This window comes from Cyprinus carpio, chromosome B1, assembly GCF_018340385.1.
Source record: "Cyprinus carpio isolate SPL01 chromosome B1, ASM1834038v1, whole genome shotgun sequence".
Lineage (NCBI taxonomy): Eukaryota > Metazoa > Chordata > Actinopteri > Cypriniformes > Cyprinidae > Cyprinus > Cyprinus carpio.
In genome coordinates, this window is record NC_056597.1 from 26,999,631 (window position 1) to 27,011,469 (window position 11,839).

The following is an 11,839-nucleotide window of genomic DNA, read 5'->3' on the forward strand; positions in this document are numbered from 1 at the left end:
AAAAAAACTAAATATGGCTGCATTAATGAGGACAAGCATAAAAAGCAGAACTGGCTTTGAAATGTGACCCACAGGACAGAGTGGGTCAAAGGTTAAGAGTAGATTGAAAGGTGTCATATTATGATGATTTTTTTTCTTCTATATTGAAAGCTAGACTTTGATGTACAATGTAAACATACTGTAACTTTCAGAACTTGCTGTTCAGTCCAAAAGGAGCATTTACTGAGCTGCAAAACCACTTACAGAAGTGGACTCCTGCTAAACAGATGAAATATTAAAAACATTATTAATATGACCAGCTTTCAGATGTTGCATTGCACTGTTAAAGTTTGTTATACAATTTCAACAGCCCTAAACTGACCAGATGTGAAATTTTGTGAATCATTGTTCAAGTGTGTAAATGATATAGTTTATTATTTTTATGCTTTTTTTTTCCTTTGATGGCAGATTTCTGTTACATAATGATGCTATTTATTTATTTTTAAATTAAAAGTAGTTTTATATTACGACTACATATGAAGATAAAATTATCATTTGTAAAAGAAAAAAAAAAACAGAAAAAAAAAAAAAAATGTTGTGAAAAAATATTTGTCTCATTATCATTTTTTTGGCTGCTCATTTTTTGCCATTTCAGCCATTTTTGCTCTCATTAGCAAAAAATATATTCTTGTTAAATGTAATCACATGATTCACCCAAAATAATTTTGGATTAGTAACATAAAACACTGTTCCACCTACACTTCTTAAATCTGTAGGCCTGAGTGTGGACTAAACGTCTGAGGCATTGTGATGGACATGAGGCCTTGAGAGCTCTGTTGACTGATAACAGACAAAAAATGGTTTACAAAACACACACAAAAGACCAAATACCAAAGCACAAATCCACAAATTATAGCACTTGATTCTGCCCACATGTAGAATCAATCTGAATCCACAGATTCTTTACAGATGACAAAAAGCACAGCTGACGCAGTCATGAAATAAACAAGTGGACAACAGTCAATACCAGCTCACACCAGCATGAAGTTCTATGCGGGTCCAAGCTGGTTTATGGTGGTTTAGTCCTGGTCTTGCTTATGGACCAGAACGGACATACTGGTGCTGGTAATGCTGGTCACAGAATGATCTTTCTGGTTCCTTCGCTGGTTAACCTGGTTGAGAAAGCACCAGCACACCATCATTCAGAATATGCTGGTGCTCAGCCATGCTAGTCTGGTTAACAGGGAACATAAAAGTCATACATAAAATTAGATAACAGACAAAATAAATACATGAACGACAATAATTCAGACATTTGATCTGTTGCTCTTGTGTGCTCTGTGAGTTCTGACTTGATCACCTATGGCTTACAGCAAGGAGTGAAGTATGTAAACAAATGTTTCGGCTTCAAAGCAGTCATAAACCATTGGACTGATATTTATCAGAGTGAGCTGTTTGCTCAGTTCCAGCCCATGACTCCTCATTCCACCTCCAACCGCCCCACAGGCCACAATGGCGAAAATGAAAGTTATCATTATTTTATCCTCTTTATTTCTTAGAAACCAAGCTGTACTTTTTGGTCTGTTTGTTGAACTGCTTTGGCAACTTTCCTGTCCTTCTGTTCAGGCGTGAACACACTGTTTTCACATTGTTTACTATGAATTAAGTGCACATGCCTAGACTTTTTGCACAAAAGGAATGTAGAGTTCAATTTAAATTTAAAATTTAAAGTGTAAAAACTGACTTATTTAGCTTAATAAATAAGTAAAACTAATATATATATATATATATATATATATATATATATATATATATATATATATATATATATATATATATATATATATATATATAGTAGTAGTAAAAATATTAGTAGTAGATATAAATATAATAGTGGTAAATTGCTGTTGGCAACATCAAACCGAGTCCTTCTCATCGATGTCACCAAAATGACTTTCCTGTATGGATGAAGGTTAAATAAATGAAAGGTTAAAATAAAAGGTTAAGGATGACAGTTGCTAAACCCCTCCCAAAATTTGTCAGATCTCCTCCCCAAAACACAGGTGAGTTGACAGAATATAAATTATGTGAACTTGGATTGGACACACTTGCACTTGTGTCTCCAGAGACTGGACTTCTGAAATCCAAAACCACAGATTTTGGGTTGAAATAAACTGGGACGATGGGGCTTGGCGTGAGTGGACTGCTGTTATCTTGAACATATCTTGTGGCATATGTTGTGTTTTGGATGGCGGTGAGCTGGTTGGGCCCAAACTGGATGCTTAAATAGTTTAACTAGCAAAGCTTCTTTGGTCAACAAGCTTTACCAGACTATGCTGGTTGATCAGCGCCACAGACTAGCACCAAACCAGCATACAGTAAGCCAGCATGGAAACTCATGCTGGTGCTTTCCGCAGTGATCCTGGTCACTTTGCTGGATTGTTTTATTCTGCTGATGTTCCATTTGTTGTGTTGATTTCATCTTTGGCTCTGTTCCAATCAGGTATGGTGTTAACTTTTCTATCATATATACATTATGTTTTATAGACGGGGAATGATAAGTACACATTGACGGCAACTTCTGAGGATGAAAGCAAAAAGCACAAAAAGGGTAAAAAAAAGAAGAAGGATGTGAACGAATTGAAGAAAGAAGTGGAGCTGGTGAGAAATTAATATATACATTACACGTAACATATCTGGTATGATCTGAAACTATAACTACCAAGAAAAGTTCAATACTTTCTCGACTACATTACTTAATTATTTTCTGCACATGTGAATTCAAAAATGTGATTTATAGATTTTCTCTGCTGACTGAGATTGAAGCTGTTTTGCTCTTTTGTAGGACGACCACAAGCTGACATTGGATGAACTTTCTCGCAAGTACGGTACTGACTTTAATAAGGTGAGCGGAGGTTTAGTGAGAGTTTTGGAAATGTTATATTTTTTAGTACATTTTATGTATTACGAAATTATGTGTTTTGCCTCCTTTTATGTAAAATACGAGGAGACAAAAACTACAGTAGTTAATGAACACTCTTTTGGTTTGAAAAAAAGCACAAGTTGAGTTTTTGATAAAACTGAAATGTTTTATGTTAAGCTAAGGATACCTGTCCTGTTTAGTCAAAACGCTTTACTGTCTTGCATAATAATTTGTATAGACATTTACAAATGTTGGTTAAGTAGCCTCTAGTTTTAAGATTTTGGTCTCCACATTACTCAATGTTCATACCGTACGGCAGGGCTTGTCTTCTTCCCGTGCAAAGGAGATCTTAGAGCGTGATGGACCTAATGCCCTGACCCCACCTCCAACAACTCCAGAATGGGTCAAGTTCTGCACACAACTCTTTGGTGGATTCCAGACACTGCTGTGGTTTGGTGCATTTCTTTGTTTCACAGCATATGGAATTCAGGCTGCGTCTAACGAAGAACCAGCGAATGACAATGTATGAGAGAGTCTTCATTTTTATGTACTCTATATTGTCATACATTCTCTAAAATTCCCTAATTGTGGTTTTGCAGCTGTACCTGGGACTTGTGCTAGCATTTGTTGTCATAGTCAACGGATGGTTCTCATACTATCAAGAATCCAAGAGTTCTAAGATCATGGAATCTTTTAGGAACCTTGTGCCTCAGGTACAGTAACGGCTTTTTAAATCATTCATGTTCAGTTGTAGCTTTCCCGTGGCATGAATGTACTCATTGTTGTGTAGCAAGCATTAGTCGTGCGTGACGGAGAGAAAAAGGTCATCACTGCGAATGAGGTAGTCGCCGGTGACCTTGTGGAGGTCAAAGGTGGAGACAAGATCCCAGCTGATCTTCGTATCATCGCTGCACATGGATGCAAGGTAAGACCTAAAGCACTTCTGAATGTAATTGTGATATTTCCCATCAATGCCTTTTTATGAAACTTACATTTTACCTTTCCAGGTGGACAACTCTTCCCTCACTGGAGAATCTGAGCCCCAGACTCGTACTCCTGAATTCTCCCATGAGAACCCATTGGAGACGAGAAACATTGCGTTTTTCTCTACCAACTGTGTTGAAGGTACTAGAAGAAGTGTCTGTATTATATTGGATACATTGCATGCATTTTACAATAGCTGAACAAACTGAACAACTAAATTTCTTGAATATAATAAAACCCAGGTACTGCCAGAGGGGTTGTCATCAACACCGGTGACCGTACTGTCATGGGTCGTATTGCATCACTTGCCTCCAGTCTGGATGGTGGAAAAACACCAATTGCTAGAGAGATCGAGCACTTCATCCACATCATCTCCGGTGTAGCAGTCTTCCTGGGTTTGGCTTTTCTAATCCTGTCCTTGATTCTCGGATATGGATGGTTGGAAGCTGTTGTTTTCCTTATTGGTATCATTGTCGCTAATGTACCTGAAGGTCTCCCTGCCACTGTAACTGTAAGTCAGAGTGATTGTTTAGTTATACTTTGGTTGTTTAGTCAACCGTTTCAACATTTTTAATCAATAAATCCTGGTCATATTTTAGTATGTTCAAGCCAAAAGTGATTACTTAGCTTGTGTCTGCTTATGTAGGTGTGTCTAACTCTGACCGCCAAACGTATGGCAAAGAAGAACTGCCTGGTGAAGAATCTCGAAGCCGTGGAGACTCTTGGCTCGACTTCCACCATCTGCTCTGACAAGACTGGAACTTTGACCCAGAACCGAATGACCGTCGCTCACATGTGGTTTGACAACCACATTCATGAAGCAGACACCACAGAGAACCAGAGTGGAGCCTCCTTTGACAAGAGCTCGGCTACTTGGGCCGCCCTCTCACGTATTGCTGGACTTTGCAATCGTGCTGTTTTTCGTGCTGAACAGAGCCATCTCCCAATCCTTAGCGTGAGTTTCCCTCTAGTTATCCTAACATTTATACAAGCTCCACTAGGACTTGCAACTTCCAGTAGCTAATTTAGTAATGTTATTGTGAGTGAAAACTTTGTCAAATCTGTTTTGCAGCGAGAAACAGCTGGCGATGCCTCAGAGTCCGCCCTGTTGAAGTGTATTGAGATGTGCTGCGGTTCAGTCATTGAAATGAGAGAGAATTACCCAAAGATTTGTGAAATCCCTTTCAACTCCACCAACAAGTATCAGGTATTTTTGTTGAGGTGTTCTTTAGAGATTGGTTTTTAGATTAACTGGTCATCCTAATATGCCTTTAATATGCCTTTTCTAGCTCTCAATCCACAAGAATCCTAATTCTTCAGAGTCTAAGCACCTGCTGGTGATGAAGGGAGCCCCTGAGAGAATCTTGGATCAATGCTCTACTATTTTGATTCAAGGAAAAGAGCAGCCTTTGGACGATGAAATAAAAGATTCATTCCAAAATGCTTACGTAGAACTCGGAGGTCTTGGAGAAAGAGTGCTGGGTAAAGCCACCTTATGAAATTCCCCTCAGGATAAGCATTGAACTTATGGTTATAGAAGAAAATTAACACAAAAAATTGTAAAATACAGCACATGAATAATTCTGTGACCTCTCTCAAAGGTTTCTGCCACTTTTCCCTCCCTGATGACCAGTTTCCTGAGGGTTTTGCATTTGATACTGAAGAAGTGAACTTCCCCACTGAGAACCTGTGTTTTGTTGGCCTCATGTCTATGATTGATCCTCCTCGTGCAGCTGTACCAGACGCTGTGGGCAAGTGCAGGAGTGCAGGAATCAAGGTGTTGTCATCATCGAAGATCTACTGCTTTAATATACTGTGCCCATTTTAAATTATTCCGATAATAATAACTTGTGACCATTCAATTCCAAATAAGGTAATTCATTCAAAGTAATTAAAATTAACGACTCTTCCCATACAGGTTATCATGGTTACTGGAGACCATCCAATTACCGCTAAGGCTATTGCAATGGGTGTTGGCATCATCTCTGAAGGCAACGAGACTGTGGAAGACATTGCTGCACGTTTGAACGTTCCTGTTTCAGAGGTCAATCCAAGGTAAACCAATCATCTCAACCAGTTTCAGATGTGGAATTGCTCTAGACGTGTGCTAATGCAAAGTATATCTCTAGAGATGCCAAGGCCTGTGTGGTCCATGGTGGAGAACTAAAGAATATGAGTGAAAGTGACTTGGATGAGATCCTCAAATACCATACAGAAATCGTGTTTGCCAGAACTTCTCCACAACAAAAGCTGATTATCGTGGAAGGTTGTCAGCGACAGGTACTGTACCGTCAGACAGTTATCTATCTGATTCTATCGAGTACCATTTTAATGCATTTTATTTCTCTCATCAGGGTGCCATTGTAGCTGTAACCGGTGATGGTGTCAATGATTCTCCTGCTCTGAAGAAGGCTGATATTGGTGTGGCTATGGGTATCGCTGGATCTGATGTATCTAAACAGGCTGCTGACATGATCCTTCTGGACGACAACTTTGCCTCAATTGTCACTGGAGTAGAAGAAGGTATGTCATGATTTTGAGAACTTAGATCTATCAAGGTCACTTTGACACTTATTTTTTGAATGTTTCTTCCGCGTCAGGACGTCTAATCTTTGACAACTTAAAAAAGTCTATTGCCTACACGCTGACTAGTAAGATCCCTGAGATGTCACCCTTCCTCATGTTCGTCCTCGTTGGTATTCCTCTACCTTTGGGCACCGTCACCATTCTCTGCATTGACCTGGGCACTGATCTGGTAAGAAAAATGATTATTACCATAGAGATATTACCGTTAAATTATCCATCTGTTTTTAACTTGTTTTAATTGTTGCCACAGATTCCCGCTATCTCTTTGGCTTATGAAAATGCAGAAAATGACATCATGAAGAGACAACCCAGAAATGCTCAAACAGACAGGCTGGTGAACGCGAGGCTTATCAGTATGGCATATGGTCAAATCGGTAAGCACATTCTTACTCTATAAAGAGAGCTCTGAATTTTTTCACATAGCATCTGTCAAAGATTTATACATTTATACAATTAGTATAAGCATATATGAATATGGGCAAGCAATTCATTTTACTGTCGTGATTTTCCTTTTTAGGTATGATCCAAGCAGTTGCAGGGTTCTTTACCTACATCGTGGTTATGAGTGAGAATGGATTCTGGCCCAGTTATCTGCCAGGACTTCGAGTTGGTTGGGAAGACAGATCTGTCAGTGACCTGGAAGATAGCTATGGTCAACAATGGGTAAGTGTTAAAGCTTTGGCAAGCCAAATGTGAAACAAAAAAGCTTCTATATTATAGAACAAATGTGACTTTGTTCTTGTGTTTTAATTGTCTGATGCAGACCTTTGAGGCCAGAAAGATTATAGAGTCCACTTGCCACACAGCATTTTTCATCAGTATTGTGGTTGTGCAGTGGGGTGACTTGATCATTGTAAAGACCAGAAGAAACTCCATCGTACAGCAGGGAATGAAGTATGTAAACAAAGGGATGCAAACAAGCTTCAAAGAAGCCATAACGTTTTGGTGGACTGTTTGTTCAGTTGCAGCTCGAGGCTGCTCACCTTAAAGCCTTATCACAATTTGTTATTTTCTTTCTTTCCTAGAAACAAAGTCCTCATATTTGCCTTTTTTGAGGAAGCTGCTCTGGCAGCTTTCTTGTCCTACTGCCCAGGCATGGATGTTGCTGTCAGAATGTATCCTCTGAGGTAAGTGGATGTACTGTATGACTTTTGCACACATGTAATTGGGGATCTTCACATTCAAATTGTTTTTGTCTAGCTGACTTATAATGGCATAAGGGATTGAAACAATGAAAAATTAAAAAAATCCTTGTGTTTTTTCATGCAGGCCATTGTGGTGGTTCACTGCCGTCCCATACTCACTTCTCATCTTCATCTATGATGAAGTTAGAAAATACCTTCTACGACAGAATCCAGGAGGTAATAACAGATTTTCCTACAGTATTTCATTGCTTTAAGAAATTAAGAATAAACTCTAATGTCAGTGCTATTTTGTTTTCAGGCTGGGTGGAAAAAGAAACATACTATTAAATCAAGACGACATTCTATTGAAAACGTATTCTCTGAGACATTTGTCTCAAAATGATACAAGTCTGTGTGTTTTTCAGCAAATAAATGTCAAATTTTATTGAACTGATTTTTTTGTGTGTTTTTTTTTTAATTAACCATACAAAGAACATATTAATAATAATATAATATAAGGTGATATAAATAATAAAAAGCCATCTATAAATTCAGCATAAAGTCATGGTGTAGTTACATCATCTACCAGCAGAGGTCTACTGATAGACAAAGAAAATCAACCAAACCTTAACCTAACCAGCTGCCAGCATTTAAATTAGCATGATTAAAAAAAAACAATGTGCTTATTCAGTGCAGCATAGGTCACACTCTCAATGCTGCTTCTCAATGCTGACAGAAAACAAGACAGCAACAGTAAAGTTTAATGTGACTATAAATGCACTGCTGCTGCATTTAGCAGACACTTCTATGCAAATTCACTTGCACTGCTTTCAGTTTACATAGATCACTCTATATTTATCAGCCTTCTCAGGAAATTGAACCCATGACTTATTATACTGAGAGTTAGAAAACTTCTTGGTATCTTAAGGGTCATGTGGCGTGTATGCTGTGTGGGATGTTTATACATATCAGTGAAACCAGCAGAACACGCTGAACATCAGTCATACATCCCAGTAAAAAACATTGTGCCATGATGTCATTCTCAGCTGTGTTATACTACAAACCTTTTTAGGAAGTAAAGCTGAAATGGGGGCTGTGAGGCTCCGTTAACTGATGAAACAGAAAATTGTTTACAAAACAAGTCCAAACTAAATTAGTGCTTAATAGTTTGATTTATGACAATTAAGTTAAATGGCTCCTGAAGTAGGTGAGATGACAGGGAACAAATCTGTGAACTTGGTTTGGACACACATGGATCCGAGTGGCTGGAAGGAGGATTTGGAGTGGTGTCCTGGAATCCAAAGGACCACAGTTTGAACTGGAATAAGGAAAGCAGGGCTTGGTCTGGTGGATTCTGTCTGTCTTTGTTGGACTGTTTGTTTCTTCACAAGGTTTTCTGATTCTCTTACCTTCTGATAGGGTTTTGTTTGTTGTGTAGATTTTTTTCCACTGGCTTTACTTTTTATGGCGTCAGGTAAGGTTGCAGTTGTATGGTTTATACAAAGTTTTATGCATTTATATATATTCACTTTTGTCTTTGGGGGTTAAAACAAGGGAGGATGGTGGCATAAAGGTACATATTTGCTTGCATAGGAATCACAGACATGGGAATCCCTGTATCATACTCAAATGTTGTTCAAAGGAGACAATACAGTGTTAATGTAAACCAGAATTGCATTTTTCAGCAACTAAAAAAGTTACTTTTTTTTTTTAATGCAATGTAATTTATTCTGAAGTAACTCTCATCAGTCTTCTGTCAGCTCTTATTTGCCTATATAAACATATTTATGATATTGCCCAATTAGATTGACCAAATTGGTTATCATTTGTTATGAACATAAAACTCAACATTTTGAATTTTTACCAAAGTATTGTTTGTGTGTGATATCGTGTTAATCCAATATCAGTCACCGTTTACACTTAATGTAATAAAATTAGAATCATTCTCATCAAAGTTTCGGTGCTTCCCTATTTAATTATTGTTATTCATGTTTTAATAAGGCTACTTTGCCCCTTCTTGTTGAGCACATAAATGTATAAAAATGAGTTGCAGATGATCCTGAAGTTAAAATCTCCAGCTCCTGAGACCTAGCACATCTGATGCACATGGAAAGTACTGATTGTTCCATTGTATAATTTCCTCTTAATGTAAGGAAAAGATTAGTTAAAACCTGAATTTTTGAACTAAAGGTCAAATTAAAACTGTTCCTACTTGACTTAGGGGCCCAAAAAAGCTGGTGGAAGAATTGTGAACGGTGATGATATCGGAGAAACTGCTGGCAGAGACGCTGCCAATTCATGATATCATGAACGTATCTGCAGTCAGATCACCATAAGAAAGAAAAAAAAAGCTCTTCACTATTACATTTTTTATTTTATAGTTATTTATTTATTTTTTGCTTGCACTAACATGCACACAAAAGGGGTACTTGTTGACTCTAGTAAACCTTAAAAAAATAACTGCAGTCTTAATGTAACACTGTAAAAAGCAATAGTCAGTCACTTTTGACATTAAGTCGACAGTTAAGACAAAATCTGAGAAAATCATCTTTAAAGTTGTCCAAATTTAGTTCATAGCAATGCATATTACTAATCAAAAATTAAGTTTTGATATATTTACAGTAGGAAATTTACAAAATATCTTCATGGAACATGATCTTTATTTAATGTCCTAATGATTTTGACCCATACAATGTGTTTTTGGCTATTGCTACAAATATACCTGTGCAACTTAAGACTGGTTTTGTGCTCCAGGGTCACATTTCGGAGAGCACACATCAGTATGTTAACATAATGTCTCCGTTCTCTCCTTAAGGGAATTATGGTTACATACATAACCGAGATCTTTTTAGGTTACCAGTGTTTAAAATCTTTTTTTTAACAGTCTGCCATTATTACTTTATTCCCTAAGTGAAAGTGTCCAATAATACAGTGGTACAAAGAGTAAGAAAGGGTGAGGATGGGGGCAAAAGCATCAATTATTATATTTATTTAAACAATTATTATCGAACAATATTAATTTAGTAACATATAAAGAACATTAACTTTTAAACTGAGTGAGTGCATGAATATTTTTTGTGTATGTGAGCAGAGGGAGAGAGAGAGAGAGAGAGAGAGAGAGAGAGAGAGAGAGGTAAACTATGCTGTGTGCCGGTATCTTAAGTAGATTGCATTATGAATTTTGAAAATTTAAAATTGCTGTTTGAGGAAAAAAAAAATCTACCAAGTGTCATCATGTTACTTTAAGAGTTTTGGGTTCAGTCCTCTTGCTTCTTCCAATTTCTCACAAAATTTGCCACAATTACTTGCCACAGTCACTCAGTGACAATACTGTGAGATAAATTATACTGCCGTATCAAGTATTTGTTGTAATTATTATATTATTCAAAAATGGCAACATAACTGTTTTGCATATCACACATTTAGTTTCTGTTTTGTTTTTTTCTGGTGTGATCTATAAAAATCATCATTTGCATCAAAATGCATTGATAAAATTGGACTTTTTATTCTTTGAGCAAATGAGTTTATTTTTCCAATGAGCAAATAAATATAATTTTCAGGGTCAATATCAAGTTTGTGCAAGTATATACAGGTGTTTTTTCATCAGCAGAAAGCTGTAGAATGGTAACTACTGTGGTTATGAGCTAGTCATAAGTGTTTCAACTAAAGGTGAAGGGGGTTTCCCAACCACAGCATATGGGAGGAGCAGTTTGTTTGATATTATTTTTCTGTGTGCGACATATAATACTTTCCCCAGTAACCTGATATGCAGATGTGGAGGAAAGCAAAGGTCTATTTCTGACTAAAAAGGCTGTGTGTTTTCCGCCCTGTACTTCCTGCCTCATGTTGTTGCTCTTGTCATTGATGTGATCTCTGTTCTGATTGGCATTTCCACACATCCTGTATATAGTTAGTAGTATACTGTATTTAGTGTAAATAGTCTTGTTGTTCCTGCAGGGGGTTGGTGCCTTTTCCTGATGGTTATCTTTTTCTCCTGGGTTTGGTTAATAGGGGTGGAAAGTATGATAGATTTCTTATAATTATTAGGAATTAATAATTAACTTCCCACCCCTTCATTTGGGGTGAATTATTCCTGTAAAACAGCTCCCAAATAATTAAAAACTAAAAGGAATAATTCACCCAAAAATGAATTTTGTCATCATTTACACACCCTTCCTGTATCATTAGCTATGTGACACTGATTGAATATTATGTTTGGACTTTTAAGGCAGTCTAAAGGACA

At 37.3% G+C, this 11,839-nt stretch overlaps 1 protein-coding gene across 1 annotated transcript; it reads left to right on the top strand.

Annotated features, from left to right (window-relative positions):
- The first annotated feature begins 2,066 nt into the window (after positions 1-2,066).
- On the top strand, positions 2,067-8,046 carry LOC109060295 (sodium/potassium-transporting ATPase subunit alpha-1-like). The gene is made up of 22 exons (XM_042717075.1): positions 2,067-2,173; positions 2,527-2,640; positions 2,825-2,884; positions 3,222-3,425; positions 3,502-3,615; positions 3,693-3,827; positions 3,910-4,027; positions 4,129-4,397; positions 4,533-4,841; positions 4,959-5,093; positions 5,176-5,368; positions 5,488-5,663; positions 5,805-5,941; positions 6,016-6,166; positions 6,241-6,409; positions 6,487-6,641; positions 6,723-6,846; positions 6,990-7,135; positions 7,236-7,366; positions 7,498-7,599; positions 7,742-7,833; positions 7,916-8,046. Exons 1-22 carry the CDS (start codon positions 2,162-2,164, stop codon positions 7,942-7,944), a joined length of 3,075 nt encoding a protein of 1,024 aa, XP_042573009.1. The 5' UTR covers positions 2,067-2,161; the 3' UTR covers positions 7,945-8,046.
- The last annotated feature ends 3,793 nt before the right edge of the window (positions 8,047-11,839 follow it).

Excerpts from the sequence above, each read along its gene's own strand:
- LOC109060295 (XM_042717075.1), top strand. Across the intron at positions 7,367-7,497 it reads ATCGTACAGCAGGGAATGAA|AAACAAAGTCCTCATATTTG; the intron begins GTATGTAAACAA and ends TTTCTTTCCTAG. Across the intron at positions 7,834-7,915 it reads TCTACGACAGAATCCAGGAG|GCTGGGTGGAAAAAGAAACA; the intron begins GTAATAACAGAT and ends TTTTGTTTTCAG.